We start from the raw sequence: 22,955 nt of genomic DNA, 5'->3' as shown, positions 1-22,955 counted from the left end.
TTTTTAATTTATTTTATTTGTTGGTTCTTTATATTCTTGTATAGTTTATGTGGTTTTGTACATAATACATTATATATACATATACTCTTCATATATATATATATTCATATATATATATATATATATATATGAAAAGTTCAGATGCAAAACCAGCTAAAAGCCTTCTCTAATCTAATGATACTGAGTGAATGCTCCTGATACAAAGTATACGTCCATCAAATACTTTTAATTTAAACTCGCTAAATTCCAGGCTCAGCCAAATCAGAAGTACCAGTACTTACTTAGAAACCTATACAAAGTAGCCAGAAAGAAGTGCTCATTTTAAAGAAATATGTCAGATGGATTTAGGGGCTTTTGCATCTGAACTCTTCATATATATATATGTACTTTTTATATCTTTTGTGTATACCCTTGGCACTTTTGTTATGTATATGTTGTTCGAGCATTAATAATTAAAAAACAAACAAACAAAAAAAAAACACTGCAACTGGAGGTTCTGGAAATCTTCATCCTGGCAGTACATTTCAAAGAGGTTCAGTTTCAGTGACATCATACTGCATTTGCCTGTAAAAAAAGCTGCGGTTTTGAAAACAAAGAATTACATCTACACCAGCACATCTGCGGAAGGACATCTACACCATTATGTTCACCTCATTTATTTCTTACATCTACACTACTGTACATAACTACACAGCCTGAACTCACTTCCATTATTCACACTCTAAAAACAAGATTTCACACTCATTTTACATAATGAAGATTTTTTAACATTAAATTTAAGACAGACCTCTTATCTAAGCGCTCAAGTTAATTTTTGTCATTAACAGATTAAATTAGGTACAAATTTAAAGAAACATACAAGGTTTGGATTGAGCTCATTAGGAATTTGTAAATGACGAAAGAAATTTAAAAGAGATCTTAATGTCTTAAACTGTGCTAAGATTTGACAAAATTTGAAAATCAAATACGGCAAACTGATATGTTTCTCATCAAATTCTTCATCAGAGATACAGTACATGGCAGATATATAAGCTGAGACAGTGGGATCATCAGGTTGAAATTACAGATAGAGCTGTATCATCTGCATAGCAGTGGTAGAAGAAGCTGTGCACCAGTATGAATGAGCCCAGTAAGGTTTTGTAAACAGATAAAAGGAGTGTGCACTGAACTTTCAAGAACCCCATCCAGCTGATGTGACTCTGCATGGAAACTTGAAGGATCTGCCTGCGAGGAAAGAATAAAAAGGCACCAAAATGCAGAACTTGTGATGAAGTCAGAAAGGGTGGACAGAAGGATCTGCTGGTTTCCAGAGTCAAAGGCAGCAGACCAGTAAGAAAATAATGGGTGATTTGTCAAGTTGGTCTTTTGTCTTGCACCATTTCCTCTTAATTTGGTTTTACTGTTGTGAAGAGCATATGTGACTGAACTGAAAGTGAGAAAATGTTATCAAGGTAGGATGTTTAGGACAATGGGGAGGAGAAGCGTGTAGAGGAGACATGAAGGTTTCAGCAAAAGGAGAACAGAGGAGTCATTGGTGAACATGAAAAAAGAGTGACAGAGAAGTAGAGAAAGACGAGACAGAGTAATTTAATGGAGTAACAAGGTGGTTGTCAGTGATAAAGTTACGTGTGAGGATTAAGGTTAAGTTCTTTGCCTGCTTTGTGTGTTTTTCTTGTGAATGCTGATCTTCGGTTTGATGTGTCCTGGGCTACAGGAAGCCGTTTAATCTCACACAAAGAGACTGAGCTATCAGGATAATAAAATCTAAATCCAGCATAGAGGGGTTCAGTAAATGTGCTGTTAAATGTGTGTAAGTGTGCGAATATGTGTGTGTCAGAGACGCTGTAGAAAGACAGAATGCCAGCCGACCAGCCCAGATACACTCCTACTCTGTTAAAGCGAGGTGAAGGGACTGATTTGTCTGTTTTCTTATTGTGCCACAAAGTAAAACTGTTATATGAGCAGTTCAGACTCCAGGACATTTCATTATATCCAAACAATGAGTTATCACCATGTCCTTTCCTGCTGATTCCTTTGTATGTCATTGGTATGTTAACCCCTGCGCCACTCCATTCAGCCTCCCAGTAACAGTGTCCAATCAGACTTTCTCTACACAGAACCTGATGACTCTCAAATCTCTCTGGATGATCAGGATATAGCTGCTTCTCTGTCACACGTGTTACTTTTCTGCTCCTCTCAGACAGAGTGAGATGAGTGCTTGCTGTGTTTGGATCCAATGTGAGATTGCATGCATCTGAACACAAGAGAGATTACATTTATAACACACAAACCTGAAAAAAAGCCATGATCAAAAGGTATGTGTGTTTGTTAAAGAGACCTACATTTCTGTAGTCCTGCTGTAATTCTAAACTCTCCTCTATGATCCACACTTAAAAAAAAAAAAAGAATTGTAAAAATATAAAATTAATCATCTGTGTCTACATTCTTTCATTTGTGCACATGTTTTATTCAATAACCAATATTCATCTACAAAATTTCTTGCTGTTCAGATGCACTGAGCTGATCTGCTTTATTCTGTTTCATGAGGTCAAATACCATTTTTTCTCATTTAATCTGTGACCTGTTTCAATCTGTTTTTGCTTCATGTCTTTGACAGCAATGAGAATTTACTTTCTAGAGCAGCAGCAAGTAGGGCTGTCAACGATTAATCACGTTTAATCGCATACAAAATAAAAGTTTAAGTTTGCCTAATATATGTGTGTGTACTGTGTATAATTATTATGTATATATAAATACAAACACATTCATGTATATATTTAAGAAATATTTACAAGCATATGTATTTATTATAATTTTTATGTAATTTATATTATATATAAATAAAATCATTTTGTATATTAATAACATATTTCTCATATATATACACATTAATTTGTGTATTTATATATACATAATAATTACACACAGTACACACACATATATTAGGCAAACTTAAACTTTTATTTTGTATGCGATTAATCGCGATTAATCGTTGACAGCCCTAGCAGCAAGTTTTAAATTGACGTTTTCAGATCAGAGGTCTGAGTCTGACTCTCCAATGCTGCTGTTATATCCAAAACTGTACTTAATTACAAAGAATTTATACAGTACTTTGTAATTATATATAAACCTATGGAATCAAGATCATCTTTAATCACAGTTCAAACACATCATTATTTTCCTGTGCAGTATGTCTATATATGTGCTATATGCATGGATCTATATATAGCTGCAATCAAAATTATTCAAGACTGTAATAATTCACAAGTGCATGCTTTTCTGAAGCTGAAGAACTTTTTTTAAATTTCATATGTACAGTTTATTGGCATATTAAAGGTGATAATATCAATATACAAGTAATATTTTTAAGTTACAGAAATTTTGTGTAATACAGCTATATCATAATTATTCAACCCTTATTCAACGTTTTTAAATCACTTGTTTATATAGTAGGGCACAAAAGTTCCTAGAGATACAGCTGTCAATATAATGCATACGTTTAAATTGTGTTGTAGCAGAAAACCTTTCAGAGCGCTTAAGTAAAAGCACAATATCATCAAGAGGAATAAAATGTTTGCTCAGAGCAACTAAGAAAAACCTGCAAATTACTGCAAATGACAACATTTTATTTTTAGAGCACAAGAAGAGCACTAAACAAGCATGGCCTTACAGTATGTCAGGACACCTTACTAAATGCCACTGACCAAGAAGAAGAGGTTATAAAGAATAAAAGATTCTGCCCAAAATTTGACATTTGGTGGTTGAATGAATCAATGTTTAGAGTAAATTAGGTTTACTGATTCATTTGTTAGTTCTCAGCAGTAAAATGTCTTTCAGGTCAATGGGGTTAAATAATTTTGATTGCAGCTGTACATGTGAGTTATATAGTGCATTCATGTACAAATACACATGACAGGATATTAGTGTTGAACATACTTGAGTTTGTCCAGTCTGTAGTTTGGATAAGAGAGCAGTCTGACTAATGATTGTCCTGGGTGATTGTAGCTCAGATCCAGCTCTCTCAGGTGTGAGGGGTTTGATCTCAGAGCTGAAGCCAAAAAACAACAGCCTTCCTCTGTCACCATACACCCAGACAATCTACAAACACACACAAACACTCAATATCACATCATCTGGGACTGGAGATCATTAAACTGATTCATACACTTATCTCAACAGTTTCTGTTCATCTCCACTTCTCACAAACATAAAAAGGTAATCAGTTAATAAATAATTTTCAAAAACAACAGGTTTCAGACACACTGGTTTCTGCTGATTCAGACACCCATGAGATCAGGACCAGAGCAGATGGCATCTTTAATTCCATAACCGAGTGATTATCTTTTTTTCTTACCTCAGTATGTTGAGTTGACAGTGTGAACTCTTCAGTCCATCAAAGCTTCACTCCTGAATCCTGCAGGTCACTGTTACTCAAGTCCAGCTCTCTCAGTGAGTTTGATGATTGTAGACATGCAGACAAACTTTTACAGCATTGAGCAGTGAGATTACAGCAAGCAAGTCTAAAACAAACGATTAAATACAGATAAAGAGATGGTGGGACAATATTTTATGTGACTAATATTCTGTCGTTCATCAGACGGTAAACTCTAAGTATTGACTGGAAATATGGCCAGACAGAGTGGTTTTGACATCACGGCTGCAGCGCTCTATTAGTGAGAGTGTGAAACTTTGTTCTTACATCAGTATAACATATGGGTTCATGTAGCTCTACTGGCAATTACAATGCTTAGGTCAGTGATTCAATTCCCACACATACCCGTACTCATAAAATTTAAGTCATGAATGTACAATTTCACCCATGACAAAATCTGATATATAACAGGAAATACATGTAAACATATATAATGTAGCAGCGATGTCCAGACCTCTATACTTGGATATTTGCAATTTTCTTACCTCAGTATGTTGAGTTGACAGTGTGAACTCTTCAGTCCATCAAACAGAAGCTTTACTCCTGAATCCTGAAGGTCATTGTTACTCAAGTCCAGCTCTCTCAGTAAGTTTGATGATTGTAGACATGAAGACAAACTTTCACAGCACTGATCAGTGAGATTACAGTCAGCAAGTCTATAACACAGGATGAAATATGTTTTTTAGCAAGACATCATTGTTCAGAAATATGTGGCTTCAGAGTCACAGTCAAGTAATAAGGAGGAAGTAGGACAGATAACTCCAAAAGAATTGTAGCTTTTACTGTTACTCCATGTGGTAAACAACAGCAAAAAAATAAAATTATGTGCAATTTGACAAAATTTTACTAAACACGTTCATGTGGTTACTCAAGTTGTGTGGAATGAGAATAAACACTTCTGAGATTAAAAATTAAGTCTATTAAAAATCTGTCTCAGACAGTTATGTCTCTTTAAACAGCTTCTGATTTCCCTTTAAATTACTGGCATATCAAAGAAATCAGAGTCATGATTTGATGGCAGAATTAAAACGTTACTGTGTCTCAATAAATCATACAAATTAATACTCACAGAGCTTTTCTGCAGTTCACCACAGCTGGTATCAGTCTCCTTCCACACTCACATGATGTGTTGTATTTCCTCAGATCAAACTCATCCAGCACCTCCTCTGATATCTGAAGCATGTAGGCGATTGCTGAACAGTGAGACGAAGAGAGCTGATTCACTGAGTGATTCTCTGATTTCACAAACTCCTGAATCTCTCTGTACAGAGTCTGATACTTCATTTCCAGCAGACAGAGAAACAGATTGATGCATCTGTCAGCTGAGAGATGCTCATCAGCCTTGAGTTTGTCTTTAATGTCTCTGAGCTGTCCACTGTGTGTGTCAGTAGATCCTTTAAGAGTCTCTGATTGTACTCCAGTGAGACGCCCAGCAGGAACCGCAGGAAAAGATCCAGGTGTCCATTTTGACTCTGTAAGGCTTTAACAACTGCTGATTTTAGTAGACTATACAGAGAGAGACTGCAATGCTGGCATATTTTATTCAGAAATGACTTCAGTGACTCTGTGTTCTTGGTGACATGGCAGTAAAACATAAAGAAAGCAGCTAGAAACTCCTGAAAGCTCAGATGAATGAAGCAGTAGACTTTCCTCTGATGAATCACAGATTCCTCCTTAAAGATCTCAGTGCAAATCCCAGAATACACTGAGGCGTCAGTGACATCTATGCCACTTTCAATCAGGTCCTCCTCATAGAACATCACATTGCCCTTCATCAGCTGTTTGAAAGCCAGTTTAGCAAGTTTTACAATCACATCTTTGTTGGACTTCGAGAGTTTCTTCGTTTTTTTCCTCATACTTCTGATTCCTCATGTTGATCTGAGTCAGCAGGAAGTGGATGTACATTTCAGTCAGAGTTTGAGGGATTTCTGCACTGTCATCTTGTTTCAGGAGATTCTGAAGCACAGTGGCTGAGATCCAGCAGAAGACGGGGATGTGACACATGATGTTGAGGCTTCTTGATCTTCTAATGTGTGAGATGCTTGTTTATATAGTAGGGCACAAAAGTTCCTAGAGATACAGCTGTCAATATAATGCATACGTTTAAATTGTGTTGTAGCAGAAAACCTTTCAGAGCGCTTAAGTAAAAGCACAATATCATCAAGAGGAATAAAATGTTTGCTCAGAGCAACTAAGAAAAACCTGCAAATTACTGCAAATGACAACATTTTATTTTTAGAGCACAAGAAGAGCACTAAACAAGCATGGCCTTACAGTATGTCAGGACACCTTACTAAATGCCACTGACCAAGAAGAAGAGGTTATAAAGAATAAAAGATTCTGCCCAAAATTTGACATTTGGTGGTTGAATGAATCAATGTTTAGAGTAAATTAGGTTTACTGATTCATTTGTTAGTTCTCAGCAGTAAAATGTCTTTCAGGTCAATGGGGTTAAATAATTTTGATTGCAGCTGTACATGTGAGTTATATAGTGCATTCATGTACAAATACACATGACAGGATATTAGTGTTGAACATACTTGAGTTTGTCCAGTCTGTAGTTTGGATAAGAGAGCAGTCTGACTAATGATTGTCCTGGGTGATTGTAGCTCAGATCCAGCTCTCTCAGGTGTGAGGGGTTTGATCTCAGAGCTGAAGCCAAAAAACAACAGCCTTCCTCTGTCACCATACACCCAGACAATCTACAAACACACACAAACACTCAATATCACATCATCTGGGACTGGAGATCATTAAACTGATTCATACACTTATCTCAACAGTTTCTGTTCATCTCCACTTCTCACAAACATAAAAAGGTAATCAGTTAATAATTTTCAAAAACAACAGGTTTCAGACACACTGGTTTCTGCTGATTCAGACACCCATGATACCAGGACCAGAGCAGATGGCATCTTTAATTCCATAACCGAGTGATTATCTTTTTTTCTTACCTCAGTATGTTGAGTTGACAGTGTGAACTCTTCAGTCCATCCTGCAGGTCACTGTTACTCAAGTCCAGCTCTCTCAGTGAGTTTGATGATTGTAGACATGAAGACAAACTTTCACAGCACTGATCAGTGAGATTACAGTCAGCAAGTCTATAACACAGGATGAAATATGTTTTTTAGCAAGACATCATTGTTCAGAAACCTGTGGCTTCAGAGTCACAGTCAAGTAATAAGGAGGAAGTAGGACAGATAACTCCAAAAGAATTGTAGCTTTTACTGTTACTCCATGTGGTAAACAACTAACAGCAAAAAAATAAAATTATGTGCAATTTGACAAAATTTTGCTAAACACGTTCATGTGGTTACTCAAGTTGTGTGGAATGAGAATAAACACTTCTGAGATTAAAAATTAAGTCTATTAAAAATCTGTCTCAGACAGTTATGTCTCTTTAAACAGCTTCTGATTTCCCTTTAAATTACTGGCATATCAAAGAAATCAGAGTCATGATTTGATGGCAGAATTAAAACGTTACTGTGTCTCAATAAATCATACAAATTAATACTCACAGAGCTTTTCTGCAGTTCACCACAGCTGGTATCAGTCTCCTTCTACCCTCACATGATGTGTTGTATTTCTTCAGATCAAACTCATCCAGCACCTCCTCTGATATCTGAAGCATGTAGGCGATTGCTGAACAGTGAGACGAAGAGAGCTGATTCACTGAGTGATTCTCTGATTTCACAAACTCCTGAATCTCTCTGTACAGAGTCTGATACTTCATTTCCAGCAGACAGAGAAACAGATTGATGCATCTGTCAGCTGAGAGATGCTCATCAGCCTTGCGTTTGTCTTTAATGTCTTGTGTGATTTTCTTGATGGTTTTTGAGCTGTCCACTGTGTGTGTCAGTAGATCCTTTAAGAGTCTCTGATTGGACTCCAGTGAGACACCCAGCAGGAACCGCAGGAAAAGATCCAGGTGTCCATTTTGACTCTGTAAGGCATTAACAACTGCTGATTTTAGTAGACTATACAGAGAGAGACTGCACTGCTGGCATATTTTATTCAGAAATGACTTCAGTGACTCTGTGTTCTTGGTGACATGGCAGTAAAACATAAAGAAAGCAGCTAGAAACTCCTGAAAGCTCAGATGAATGAAGCAGTAGACTTTCCTCTGATGAATCACAGATTCCTCCTTAAAGATCTCAGTGCAAATCCCAGAATACACTGAGGCGTCAGTGACATCTATGCCACTTTCAATCAGGTCCTCCTCATAGAACATCACATTGCCCTTCATCAGCTGTTTGAAAGCCAGTTTAGCAAGTTTTACAATCACATCTTTGTTGGACTTCGAGAGTTTCTTCGTTTTTTTCTCATCATACTTCTGATTCCTCATGTTGATCTGAGTCAGCAGGAAGTGGATGTACATTTCAGTCAGAGTTTGAGGGATTTCTGCACTGTCATCTTGTGTCAGGAGATTCTGAAGCACAGTGGCTGAGATCCAGCAGAAGACGGGGATGTGACACATGATGTTGAGGCTTCTTGATCTTCTAATGTGTGAGATGATTCTGCTGGCTTGATGCTTGTCACTGATTCTCTTCCTGAAATATTCCTCCTTCTGAGACTCATTGAATCCCTGAATTTCTGTCACACAGTTGATGTATTTTGAGGGGATCTGACTGGCTGCTGCTGGTCTGGATGTGATCCATATGAGAGCAGAGGGAAGCAGCTCTCCTCTAATGAGGTTTGACATCAACACACCTACTGATGAAGACTCTTTCACATCACAAACTTTCTCATCATCTGAAAATATCAGTGTAATTTTGCTTTCATCCAGACCATCAAAGATGAACACAACTTTACACTCCTCATAAATCTTTGAATCCAGATCATGAAGTTCAGGATGAAAGTCCAGCAGGAGTCTGTGAAGACTGTACTGGTGATCTTTAATCAAGTTCAGCTCTCGAAATGGAAGCACAAACATGAAATCTACATCCTGATTGGCTTTTCTCTCAGTCCAGTCCAGAATGAAATTCTGCACAGAGACTGTTTTTCCAATTCCAGCGATGCCTTTAGTAAGAACAGTCTTGATTTTGTCTTTCTCCTCACATCCTGGTTGATGTAAGGGTTTAAAGATGTCATTGCAGTAGATTGGAGTGTCTTGTTTTCTGGCTGTTTTCTCCATCTGTAAAACCTCATGTTCTTCATTCACTCCTTCCCTCTCTCCCTCTATGATGTAGAGCTGTGTGTAGATCCTGTTCAGGAGAGTTTGATTCTCTTCTAGTTTGATTCACTCAAATAATCTGTCATACTTGTTCTTCATGCTGGTTTTGTGTTGGTCTTTGACTCTCTGTAGTCCATCATGCACTGGTTGAAGAGAAATGTGCTGCATCACTGGTCTGCTCACATTGCCTCTTCCTACTCTGTAGAAACATTGAGATGAACAGGGAAAACTGTGAAATGCATAAGAACACAAAAACTGTGTGTGCATGCCACAGTGAAGTTAGTACATTATTTTAGAATGGTAAAACCTGGAATTAAAAAAAAAAAAAAAAAAAAAAAAAAAAAAAACAGTTCTAAATAAATTAAAGGGAGGCTTTTTCACGCCAAAACTTGAATTTTGACAAATGTAAGCTTTAGAAAATATTCCAAACCTCTCCAAACTCCTTCAAACTTAATATGTTTTGAGGCTTGGGCATGATGATGGTCGCATTAGTCAGATTGTACCTTACTACATTCTGTAGTTGAGTGATGCACTTTACACTGGTGCATTATTGTGGAATATTATTTCATTATTAGAACATTATTTCATCACCCTAGAGTCACTAGTAGACTTGGGGTACTCTGACTCGAGTCCAGTCTCGAGTACAATTTTTAGGCAACTCGGACTTGTCGCGGACTCGAAGTCATTTTTACTCGGACTTGACTCGGACTCGAGCATTTCGGACTCTGAAAACCATTTCAGAGTCCATCCGAGTCCAGAGACAGTTGATGGAAAAGTCACTTGATGCATTATCACGAAAGTGATATTCAGTATTTGCATGTGTTTTTAAGTCTTGACTAGTAGGCTACTTGAAAGCCGACGGGTTTATGTGCGCACACACTCAAAGCGTGCTCACAGAACGCGCCTCTCAGTCAGTGTGCGAATGCAGAGTTCTCTTTCGCTTCTAATAGTTTCTGTTATTGCAACACATATGGTCGTCTTAGAGACTATTCATGTACATAAAGTCGGTTTCATCTTAAGTAAACCTGAACAGCTGGGAGAAATACTGATATGCCAAAATATTTGATATGTGCGTCAGATCTTAAAGCGACAGCAGCGTAAACCTGCAGCCACAGGCTGCGTCATAAATATTAATCAAACAACAAATGAAAAAGAGAATCACTTACTTTTCTTGACTGAATCACTTATTAACTTTAATAAGAATCATCTTTAATGTATACAGTGAAGATTTTGCAGTGTTTTATTTTAACATTTATTAAGAAATGTTTAGATAGACCTATCTAAAAAAAATAAAAATAAAAAAAAATAAATCTATTTTAAAAAAGATTCTGTTTTTTAAAAATATTATTTAATTTGTATTTTTGATTAATATATTTATTTATCCTTTTGTTTGTTTTTGTAGGCCTATTTGGATATTTATTTTCAGTAAGCTTGAGAATGTTTTACTTACATTAGTTGATTAGTTTTTTCTATATTAAAATTATTATTTTTTAAACATGGTGGCAGTTTCTAGCTTCAAAGAAAAATAATTTTTCTAACATCTTTGCAGCAATAGTTTTAATGGGTCCAAATACCACCTTGGGTGTGCATGATCTTCTAATAAATCAATGGCACATCATCAAATTTTCTTTATATAATGTAATTTATTGTAATTAATGTAACTCTAAATGCATTCAAAAATAAAACAGGTGTGCGTTTGCTGTAATTTCTGGAAAGTATATGTAGGGCTGTATTGTAAAGACTAGGTTTATTCCTCATAGCCTCATTTTCATCCAAGAAAAAAAAAAGTCATATAAAACCCAAAACACACACAGGCACAATTAGAAATAAACGAGGTGCATTTTCTGCTCTTAAGGTCCCATTCACCAAGATACCTACTCCTTTACCCCCACCCTTGAATTTATACATTTACTATATCAATGAATAAAGTCACATACTGCCCTATAATTTATCACATTCTAAAATGTGTCAGGTCTTTTCACAAACAAAATGAAATAGAGGTGAAGAAGCTAAAAGTAATCACCAGAACAACACCAGACGCGGAATGTATTCGCCAAGTAGAAATTTTTTTGTCCAACGCCAACACCAGGCTGAAAAGGAAACCAAATAAAGGAAAAAGCTGACTTTTTGTTTGATTGTTTTTATTGATGGAAATAAAGAATGTGGGTGTAAAAGTTTGAGTTAACTGAATCATTTCAGATAACAGTGAACTAACACAATTATTGCATAGTGGTGTTATATGGTGATCTCACGGTATGAGCACACAGTGATCACATTATGAGCGCACAGTGACCACAGTATGAGCACACAGTGAGTGCGCAGTGACCTCACAGTGACCACAGTATGAGCACACAGTGAGTGCGCAGTGACCTCACAGTGACCACAGTATGAGCACACAGTGAGTGCGCAGTGACCTCACAGTGACCACAGTATGAGCGCACAGTGACCACATTATGAGTGCACAGTGACCACATTATGAGCGCACAGTGACCACATTATGAGCACACAGTGACCACATTATGAGCGCACAGTGATCACAGTATGAGCGCACAGTGAGTGCGCAGTGACCTCACAGTGACCACATTATGAGCGCACAGTGACCACATTATGAGCACACAGTGATCACAGTATGAGCGCACAGTGAGTGCGCAGTGACCTCACAGTGACCACAGTATGAGCACACAGTGAGTGCGCAGTGACCTCACAGTGACCACAGTATGAGCACACAGTGAGTGCGCAGTGACCTCACAGTGACCACAGTATGAGCGCACAGTGACCACATTATGAGTGCACAGTGACCACATTATGAGCGCACAGTGACCACATTATGAGCACACAGTGACCACATTATGAGCGCACAGTGATCACAGTATGAGCGCACAGTGAGTGCGCAGTGACCTCACAGTGACCACATTATGAGCGCACAGTGACCACATTATGAGCACACAGTGATCACAGTATGAGCGCACAGTGAGTGCGCAGTGACCTCACAGTGACCACAGTATGAGCACACAGTGAGTGCGCAGTGACCTCACAGTGACCACAGTATGAGCACACAGTGAGTGCGCAGTGACCTCACAGTGACCACAGTATGAGCACACAGTGAGTGCGCAGTGACCTCACAGTGATCACAGTATGAACACACAGTGACCACATTATGAGCGCACAGTGATCACAGTATGAGCGCACAGTGACCACATTATGAGCGCACAGTGACCACATTATGAGCACACAGTGATCACAGTATGAGCACGCAGTGAGTGTGATGTGACCTCATATTTTGACCACAGTATGAGTGCACTGTGATTGTGCAGTGACCTCATGTTGTGAACAAAGTATGAGCACACAGTGAGAGCTCTGTGTGGTTACACTTTTAGTTCACTGTGACACACACATTGTGACCGCACCATGAGAATATTGTGAGCTCATAGTGACATCATTGTGAGATCAAATTGTTGACTGGGTGTCCTCAAATTGAACATTACTTACCAACAGCTTTTCTGTCCTAATGCCGCTCACGTTCTTCCTTTCACAAAAACATGTTTAAAGCTTCACTTAAAACAAACAGTTTCAACCGGTTTTTACCTTTAAGAGAGAAACAATGTTGGCCGAGGATAAGTACAGGAAAGACAACTTTTGTTTTATATAATATAATATAATATAATAACAATTCTCTAACTATGCACCAGAACATTATTAAAAATAGTATTATTATACAACTCCAATAGTATCTCAAAATGTTAGATAATTGTCATCAGTTAAAATAAGCACTTATGTTGATTACAAAATCTTCAGTTATAATGAACTGATATATTTGAGGGCCAGATATCAAAAATGGTCACATAATGGATAAATATTAAATTATGTAAATAATGATTTGTGTTGAATATTACTGTTCAATTCAGCAATCGAGTGGTGGTGAGATGAACATACTGCATTGGATTCACAAACTCAGTTGAGCATCCCGTCAATAATTTCTTATAAAAAGCTATCCATTTTAATTGAATTTAGCATAAACATTTGTAAGTCTTTATAATTAATATTTGTTACATTACTTGTACCTAACACTGTGTTATCTATTAGACTCATGAGTGATAAATACACATAAAAAATGTTAGAAAATATAATTTTATTGATTGAACATGACAAATTAATGACAGTTAATTAAATAGTTTATGATACATTTCTATGAAATGACTAAGCATTAGGAAGCAGCATATTAAAACAATCTAAGGATAAATTATCACCCTATAATAATGTTGCGTTTAAGACACCAGCTGATCACTGAATGTATTTAAGCTCTACAGCTATAAGAGATTCTCAAACTCTCCTGATCATTAAGTCTCCACAAACACTAAATCTGACATAAGTTTGATCCACAACTTTAACTCTATTGAACAATCAGTTTGACTGTGATTGTAAGACAGACATTTGACAATGAGTGATCAGGAAGAGACACTCTTAGGAAGCTATTTAATCTCACACAGAGACACTGAACTAACCGAATAAAGAACAAATCCAGCATAGAGAGGTTCAGTGAATGTGCTGTTGAATGTGTATAAGTGTGTGAGTGTGTGTTTGTCAGAGACACTGTAGAAGGACAGAATGCCAGCCGACCAGTCCAGATACACTCCTACTCTGTTAGAGTGACTTGAAGGAACAGGTATGTTACTGGTCTTATTATTGTAACTTGCAGTAAATCTGTCATTAAAACAGTTCAGACTCCAGGAATTTTCATTGGCTCCAAACCAAGAGTCATTCCTCCATCCTTTCCTGTTGATTCCTTTATATGACACCGATATATCAACTTTAGCTCCGCTCCATTCAACCTCCCAATAACAGCGTCCAGTCAGACTCTCTTTACACAGAATCTGAGGCCACTCAATAAATCTGTCTGGATGGTAAAAATACGGCCGATACTCTCTCACATTTGTCACCTTTCTGTTAGTCTCAGACAGAGTTAAAAAAGTGTTTGCTGTGTTTGGATCCAGGGTAAGATCACATGCAACTAAACACAAGAAGAAAAATTAAAACATTTATAAGCAGAACAAAACACTGATTTCAGGTGTGTGTGTGAGTGTATGAGTGAGTGAGATAGTGTAATGCCATGCCAGCAGAGGGAGCCCTCACCTATTGACTCTCTGTTACCGCTCCCTCTGCTGCTTCTTTGGTTACTTCCTGTTTGGTGGCCATATAAGGAGGCCTAAACCAAACAGGCTTCGCAAAGTATTGTTTTGCCTGTGTGGATTCTACCAAGCGTTTTTTCCTGTTTCATTGCCTTGTTTTTGTTATTTCCACAGTCATTGTTTGTTTCATAGTCATAGTTTTGCCTTGTTTCCATTGCCATAGTTTTTGTCTAGTTTCTTTGCCTTGTTCTTTTGTTACTTTGGACTGCTCACTGGTATTTTGACCCATTGCCTGTTTTATTGGATTACGCTCTTGCCTTGCCCTGGATATTGCTGTTTGTTGGAGATTGATCTTGCCTGTCTTGACAACGCTGTGTTTAATAAAGCTCGCATCTGGATCTAACACGCTTCACTAGAGTCCTGTTACAGATAGAAAGAAAAAATGATTGAAAAAAAGGTAGAAAAAAAATGACCTCACAACTGTGCCGAAAAAAAAAAGATAAACAAAAATAAATAAATAAAAATAACAAAATTATGTTTTATTTAAAATCTACATGTAAGAAGGTTTCTGTGATGTAGTTGCAGGGTTGTTTCCAACCTGTTTATTTTCAGATTATTATTTCCAACCTGCATCAGCCTACCTGGGGGGGTGTTCCAGAAAGCATACCCAGGTATGATTAGGGTAAGTAAGCAGAAAAACAGAGGTAACTTTCAGGGCATGTAAGTAGACATAGCAACTTACTCTCTGAACATAACCTGCTCCAGAGTAGGTTATGTTTCAGGGTTGGCTTACTTTAGAGCTATCAGTGCATGCGTGCATGACCTACTGATGAGACTCCAGTAGGCGTGACTGATTGCAGATTGCGCACAATATTTTTTAATATTACAATAACGTATATACTGTAAATAGTTGTATGATGTCAAATATATTCTAATATGGTTATCATATTTATTTTATTACATTATGATTGTTTTATTATCATCTCACATCATAGATCTGCATTGTTTATAATGTATTCTTATAATAAAATTACATATCTGATATGACTTATATAATTAGCATGAAACAAACAATATAATTCTTCTTAAGGAACAAAGATTAAAAAAAAAAAAAAAAAAAAAAAAAAAAAAAATGATTTCACATCCACCAATTAGGCGGTGATATGCACCGTATGTAAATGACCTTTTGAACAGAAGCAGAAGAAGAAAGAAGCAGCATGGCACCCTTTTTCATAGCGTCCGTGTCTCATCGTTTCATCGCTCATGAAATTGTTGAAATTGTCTTGCGTGTTAACCAGGAACATACTCTGTGGTGAATAAACTTACTCCCGGATGTGTATTTGGAACCAGCATACCTTGAGTAAGCAATGTTTGGGTTTATTAACCGAGAGATCAGGGTTTAGCAGATGGCAAGTTAACCTTGCTTTCTGGAATACACCCCTGCCTCTGTATTTTCAAGCAGTGTTGAACAGCTTGATTAGCTGCTTTAAGTGTGTTTGATTAGGGTGATAGCTAAACTCTGCAGAAAAGTTGGTCCCCAGGAACAGGGCTGAAAACCTCTGAGTTACACGACTTATTAACAAACAACAAAGACAATTAGGCAAGCATTGCGATGAAAATAGTCTAAACAATGGGCAGGTATGAGGCACAATAACAGGCACACTAAGTGGCTGCATTGTCCAGCCCAGGACGACAGCAGGCTAGAGAGCAGAGATGGCTGGGCAGAGCGAGATGGGGGGATAGCAGAGATGGCCATGGAAGGAACTCAATACACGGGAAGCTAAACACTCAGGTATCTCTAGGACCACAAAGGTCTTACTGTTAGAATGAGTGACCTGGGAAGCTCAGCTTGCAAGACAGGACTGGAACAAACATGAGACTTAGCAAACACAACACAAGACAAGACAAGACAAGACAGATGCCGAAGACTAACGTTATGCAACCACTAGAGAACCTACTACTAAAGTAGCAGCCTAAGCTAACAGAGAAAACAGACTATAGGTTGGAATAAACTAAAGAAACTAGTAAGTAAAAAATAAATAAATAAAAAGAAAATAGCAAACACTAAGGCAAAATAAGGGGAAAAGTACAAACTACAGTACACTAAGAACTCTAGAAAAAGCTAAGAAAACTAAGGGAAAAATACAAGACACACTCTGTCAGTTTAAATCTAGATTAAAGACCCATCTCTTTAACCTTGCTTACACATAACAAATCAACATATTCTTATAATTCAAATCCGTTAAAGGATTGTTTAGGCTGCACTAATTAGGTCAACCGGAACCGGGAACACTTCCCATAACACCCGATGTACTCAGTGCATCGTCAGAAGAATGGCATCTACGCTAATATTAGTCTGTTTCTCTCTTATTCCGAGGTCACATTAACCACCAGATCCAGTCCGTATCCAGATCAGATGGTCACTGCATTCCCCTGGATCCAGTCCGAACCCAGCCCAGATGGTGGATCAGCACCTAGAGACGACCTCTACAGCCCTGAATGTCAGTGGAGTCCACATCAACTAGATGAGCCCCAGAGACGGATCCACAGTGAAGACCACATCACCTAGACGGCTGTCGGCACAAGACCACGGGAACTTTGGCCAGAGGAGAACTGGCCCCCCGACTGAGCCTGGTTTCTCCCAAGGTTTTTTTCTCCATTTGTCACCGATGGAGTTTTGGTTCCTTGCCGCTGTCGCCTCTGGCTTGCTTAGTTAGGGACACTTTCTCTTAACACAATATTGCATTTTATTTTATTGTTTTTGATTAACTACCTTTTCCTAACTGTTTCCTATTTAATACTGTACAGCCGCCTTGTCACAATTCTGTATTGTTAAAGGCGGTATATAAATAAAGGTAAATAAACTTGACTTGACTTGACCTGTATAACTCTAGGTGAGTTGGAAAATGAGCCTATTTTTTAAAAAAAGTGGAGTGTTCCTTTAAGGATACAATTAAATTTCATTTGTGCTGGTGTTTTAATTACTGATATTCTTCTATTAACTGGCAAAATGTCTTTCTCTTCAACTGCACTGAAGCTGATCTGCTTTATTTAGTATCATGAGGTTGCAGTATCAGATGTCATTTCTTCTCATTTAGACTGTGATCTCTGCATGACTTTATCATGATAAAGACACGTCCAAACACATGACAGGATGACTGTTAGTGTTGAACATACTTGAGCTTGTCCAGTCTGTATTTTGGATCAGAGAGCAGCTTGACTAATGATTGTCCTGGGTGATTGTAGCTCAGATCCAGCTCTCTCAGGTGTGAGGGGTTTGAACTCAGAGCTGAAGCCAGAAAACAACAGCCTTCCTCTGTCACCATACAGCCAGATAATCTACAAACACAAACAGTCAACATCACATAATCTGGGACTGGAGATCATCTGATTAATTGTTGGGGGGAAGGGGGGTAAACACAATTTATTGCACGCATACCAGTGATTATCACTTATGTCGTATTTGCTTGCCAGCAGTGACAGGTATAAGCTGTCATTGCAATGCAAAATTTGATGGCAAGATTGAAAATAATGGGTCATTAGCTCCAGAATTCTTTATATAAAATTTGATGAATTACTGAGAGAGAGATTTTGCATTTGTGAATTAACTTTGTCTGCAGCATCTTCATAGTGAAGCTGTGAGTTTAATTAACAGTGACATTTCTATACATGACAAATGTCTTTAAAACAAAAAAGCATGTTAAAGTGCTTTAATAAAAAAATTGCATTGCATTAACAATGCTTGTATTGTAATGCATTGCATTTTCAAGGCTTGCATTTTTTTATTTAAAAATTCAAAATGGTTGTATCTTTCAACTGGAAACCTTTCACAATTCAATAATCTAAATTTGATAATTCTGATCAAATTTGGCTGGATACTGAACATTGCACATGTAAGAATTGCAGGAATATTTTTGTAGATTAACATTGGAAGGTGAATGTGAATTAGTAAATTTTTATCAATAAAATTGTTTGTGAAACATTTACAGTGATGACAGAATTTTTCATTTGCATTTTTAGCATTTTAAGACACACTAGAGTCCGCTGACATATTGCAAACATCCAGGAGACCATAACCAGAGCAGAGAACATTTTTAATATCATAAGAAAGTGAATGTTTATCTATTATTCTTACCTCAGTGTGTTGAGTTGGCAGTGTGAACTCTTCAGTTCATCAGACAGAAGCTTTACTCCTGAATCCTGTAGGTCATTGTTATTCAGGTCCAGCTCTCTCAGTGAGTTTGATGATTGTAGACACGAAGACAAACTTTCACAATACTCACCAGTGAGATTACAGTTGGACAATCTAAATAGAACAAAGTAGAAATAATCTTTTGCATTAAGATTTCTAGTGTCATATCAGTTAAGAACTGCTGCCTTACATAAAAAAAAAACATTGGAGTAGAAGACGTATATTGATATATATTGACACACATATTGATCACATTACAAATACACTCATGAGGAGGTGAACAAGGGATATTCACTGACAATCTGTTTAATTGTATCTGACACTATGAACTTAAGTTAATATAAACTGACTCAAAATCATACATGCATATATGTGACCCTGGACCACAAAACCAGTTGTTACACGGGTATATTTGTAGCAATAACCAACATTACATTGTATGGGTCAAAAATGATCAATTTTTTCTTTTATGCCAAAAATCATTAGAATATTAGGTGAAGATCATGTTCCATGAAGATATTTAGTAAATTTCCTATCGTAAGAATATATAAACTTAATTTTTAATTAGTAATATGCATTGCTAAGATCTTCATTTGGACAACTTTAAAGACGATTCTTTGGACCCTTAGATTCCAGATTTTCGGCTAAATATTGTCCTATCATTAACAAACCATACATCTACAGACTGCTTATATATTCAGCTTTCAGATCTCAATTTCAAAAATGGACCCTTATGACTGTTTTTTTGTGGTCCAGGGTCACATATTTGAAAATGGTTCCTCTGTTCATAATGCAATTAAGTACTTTATCATTCCGGATCTATACTAAAGTTTAACACTCCCTCTATCTTTTGCTGAACAAACAGTATTTACGTTTCTGGATTCCACATTACATTAAAACAAATTTGTCCTCTCGCTATTTGATTTTCCTTTAAATAATTGTCATATCAAAGACAACGTTGTTTAATTTGACAAAGACATTACAATGTTATTGTTACTCAACAAAACAGAGCATTCAGTTCCATCTCTAGTCACATAAATTAATACTCACATAGCTTTTCTGCAGTTCACCACAGCTGGTATCAGTCTCCTTCTACCCTCATCTGATGTGGTGTATTTCTTCAGATCAAACTCATCCAGCACGTCCTCAGATATCTGCAGCATGTAGGCGATTGTTGAGCAGTGAGATGGAGAGAGTCGATTCACTGAGGGATTCTCTGATTTCACAAACTCCTGAATCTCTCTGTACAGAGTCCGATCCTTCATTTCCAGTAGACAGAGGAAGAGATTGATGCATCTGTCAGCTGAGAGGCGATCATCACCCTTGATTTTGTCTTTTATGTACTGTGTAACTCTCATGATGGTCTTTGAGCTGTTTACTGTGTGTGTCAGTAGATCCTGAAAAAGCCTCTGATTGGACTCCAGTGAGATGCCCAGCAGAAACCGCAGGAAAAGATCCAGGTGTCCATTTTCACTCTGTAAGGAATTATTTACTTCTGTTCTTAGTAGATCATACAGAGAGTCTTTCTGACTGTTCTGTAAATGGCCCAGTAAAGACTCAATGAAAAGCTCAATCTTGCCTATATTGAAGTAAAACACAAAGTAAGCAGCTAGAAACTCCTGAAAGCTCAGATGAATGAAGCAGTAGACTTTCCTCTGAAGAATCACAGATTCCTCTTTAAAGATCTCAGTGCAAATCCCAGAATACACTGAGGTGTCAGTGACATCTATACCACTCTCAATCAGGTCCTTTTCATAGAACATCACATTGCCCTTCATCAGCTGCTTAAAAGCCAGTTGGGCAAGATCCACAATCACGTCTCTGTTGGACTTCAGGAGTTTCTCCGGATTTCTCTCATCATACTTCTGATTCTTCATGTTGATCTGAGTCAGCAGGAAGTGAATGTACATTTCAGTCAGAGATTGAGGGATTTCTGCACTGTCATCTTGTTTCAGGAGATTTTGAAGCACAGTGGCTGAGATCCAGCAGAAGACGGGGATGTGACACATGATGTGGAGACTTCTTGATCTTCTAATATGTGAGATGATTCTGTCGGCTTGATGCTCATCACTGATTCTCTTCCTGAAATATTCCTCCTTCTGAAGATCATTGAACCCCTGAATTTCTGTCACACAGTTGATGTATTTTAAGGGGATCTGATTGGCTGCTGCAGGCCTGGAGGTGATCCAGATGAGAGCAGAGGGAAGCAGCTCTCCTCTGATGAGGTTTGACATCAACACACCCACTGATGAAGACACATTCACATCACAAACTTTCTGTCTGTCTGAAAACATCAGTGTCATTCTGCTTTCATCCAGACCATCAAAGATGAACACAACTTTACACTCCTCATAAATCTTTGAGTCCAGATCTTGAAGTTCAGGATGAAAGTCCAGCAGAAGTCTGTGAAGACTGTACTGGTGATCTTTAATCAAGTTCAGTTCTCGAAATGGAAGCACAAACATGAAATCTACATCCTGATTGGCTTTTCCCTCACTCCAATCCAGAATGAACTTCTGCACAGAGACGGTTTTTCCAATTCCAGCGATGCCTTTAGTAAGAACAGTCTTGATTTTATCTTTCTCCTCAAATCCTGGTTGATGTAAGGGTTTAAAGATGTCATTGCAGTAGATTGGAGTGTCTTGTTTTCTGGTTGTTTTCTCCATCTGTAAAATCTCATGTTCTTCATTTACTCCCTCACTCTCTCCCTCTATGATGTAGAGCTGTGTGTAGATCCTGTTCAGGAGGGTTTGATCACATTGTGCTTTTTCACTCTGCAGAAAGAGTGAGATCAACAGAAAAAAAATATGAAGCAATGAACTGAAAATTAAACAAAATTCATGTACTGTTATTCTCTGTTCTTTTCTCTAAATTGTTTGTCTAATGTTGTAGAGTATGGATTCTGCTGAAATTGTTCCACTTTTTTAATAAACTGTTGGAGCAGTTTATTTTGTCTTAATTTCTTTTAATACCTAGAGAGGAGCAAAACTACTGTATGATAGCCTCTATCTGTCATGATCTTGGCACTACTGTGAGTTTATTTTTGGTCATAAATAACAGGATCTCGGGGCGCGAGGACTGGAGTTGGCAGTTGCTGTCCTACAGAATAGTTTTTGGACCTCCAGTAAAGCCCATCTAAACTCTGTACCAAGTTCTCATCTCTCTCTGCACAACATTTGAATTAATTAACTTTCTTTTCTGATACTCTATTATTTTACAGACATTTAACAAAGATGGAAGTCAGTCACACTAATACAAGTCATTGAAAGTTATTTTAAATATTTAAAAACAAACAAACAACAACAACAACAACAACAACAACAAAAAACAACCTTGCAGAAGGTTCTGTCTCCTCTTCAGTTTTTCTCCTCTTTCGGCTAGCAGGTGTGCTATTATTACTATGAAAAATAATTTTAAAAGTCATCTTCTATTTACAAAGATCAAAAGAAACATGCATTACATAATCTCTTAATATTCAATATCTTGAAATCATCTCAAAGTTTCACTACAGCAGTTTAAACATGTTTATACTCAGGGTCAGAGGTCACTGCTCCATCACTGAGATCAGGTCGACCCTCCATGGACCAGTCACTCTTCATAGACACACAGCTGGGTTCTGGAGATGCTGCTTTATGTGTCTGAACACCCTTCTCCTCTCTCTTCTCAGGAAGACTCATTTTACAGGCAGTGCTGTGGAAGTTGACAATAAAAATAATAATAATTATTATTATTATAAAAAACTAATAATAATAAACTTCATGAATTCTTATATCACACAATATAAAAACATACTAAAACAAACCATACTTTCCTGACAGCTTTACCAACACAAAATCTGAGCCACAAAACTTTGAATGAATAATAAATTGTCAATAGCTGTCCAACTCAACTCTTAATGCAACAGTTTCATAAAATCATTTATGACTCTCAGGATTGTTATCACTTGAACTTCAACTCTTTTAAACTTTTCACTTCCTGATTCCTCAGTACAACCTTGATTGTTTTATCACTGGGCCAAAGTTCTGTTTTAGT

The 22,955-nt window shown here is 37.4% G+C and overlaps 3 protein-coding genes across 4 annotated transcripts in view; all 3 read right to left on the bottom strand.

Moving 5' to 3' along the window:
- Positions 1-306: 306 nt before the first annotated feature.
- LOC127180121 (NACHT, LRR and PYD domains-containing protein 3-like) overlaps positions 307-22,955 on the bottom strand; it is a 47,633-nt gene continuing 24,984 nt past the window's right edge. The window contains exons 1-5 of one of the 2 annotated variants that reach the window (XM_051134081.1): positions 7,951-9,798; positions 7,387-7,533; positions 3,937-4,098; positions 2,343-2,389; positions 307-2,254 (exon numbers count right to left, since the gene is read on the bottom strand). In XM_051134081.1, the coding sequence (XP_050990038.1) occupies positions 1,623-2,254; positions 2,343-2,389; positions 3,937-4,098; positions 7,387-7,533; positions 7,951-9,566 (2,604 nt within the window). In that variant the 5' untranslated portion in view covers positions 9,567-9,798 and the 3' untranslated portion in view covers positions 307-1,622. Of the gene's footprint in view, positions 2,255-2,342; positions 2,390-3,936; positions 4,099-7,386; positions 7,534-7,950; positions 9,799-22,955 lie in introns of those variants that run through there. The other variant, XM_051134078.1, reaches the window with a different exon arrangement.
- On the bottom strand, positions 13,752-14,623 carry LOC127179349 (stonustoxin subunit beta-like; the record flags this gene model as incomplete). The annotated part of the gene is made up of 1 exon (XM_051132710.1): positions 13,752-14,623. A coding segment is annotated over one exon (549 nt), but the record flags the coding sequence as incomplete, so codon positions are not given.
- Positions 17,223-21,095, bottom strand: LOC127180125 (NACHT, LRR and PYD domains-containing protein 3-like). Its single transcript, XM_051134086.1, has 4 exons — positions 20,894-21,095; positions 19,974-20,532; positions 18,867-19,037; positions 17,223-18,070 (listed from the first exon to the last, which is right to left on the bottom strand). The coding sequence occupies exons 2-4, from the start codon at positions 20,279-20,281 to the stop codon at positions 17,893-17,895; spliced, it is 657 nt and encodes a 218-aa protein (XP_050990043.1). The 5' UTR covers positions 20,282-20,532; positions 20,894-21,095; the 3' UTR covers positions 17,223-17,892.

This window comes from Labeo rohita, chromosome 17 (genome assembly GCF_022985175.1).
Source record: "Labeo rohita strain BAU-BD-2019 chromosome 17, IGBB_LRoh.1.0, whole genome shotgun sequence".
Taxonomy (NCBI): Eukaryota; Metazoa; Chordata; class Actinopteri; order Cypriniformes; family Cyprinidae; genus Labeo; species Labeo rohita.
The sequence above is the reverse complement of the archived record's forward strand: the minus strand, read 5'-3'. Positions and strand labels throughout refer to the sequence as shown.

Coding starts and splice junctions, on each gene's coding strand:
- LOC127180125 (XM_051134086.1), bottom strand. CDS start 20,281: ATGAGAGTTACACAGTACATAAAAGACAAAATCAAGGGTGATGATCGC. Junction 19,038..19,973: donor GTGAACTGCAGAAAAGCTAT/GTGAGTATTAAT, acceptor TGTTCTATTTAG/ATTGTCCAACTGTAATCTCA. Junction 18,071..18,866: donor TGCCAACTCAACACACTGAG/GTAAGAATAATA, acceptor TTGTGTTTGTAG/ATTATCTGGCTGTATGGTGA.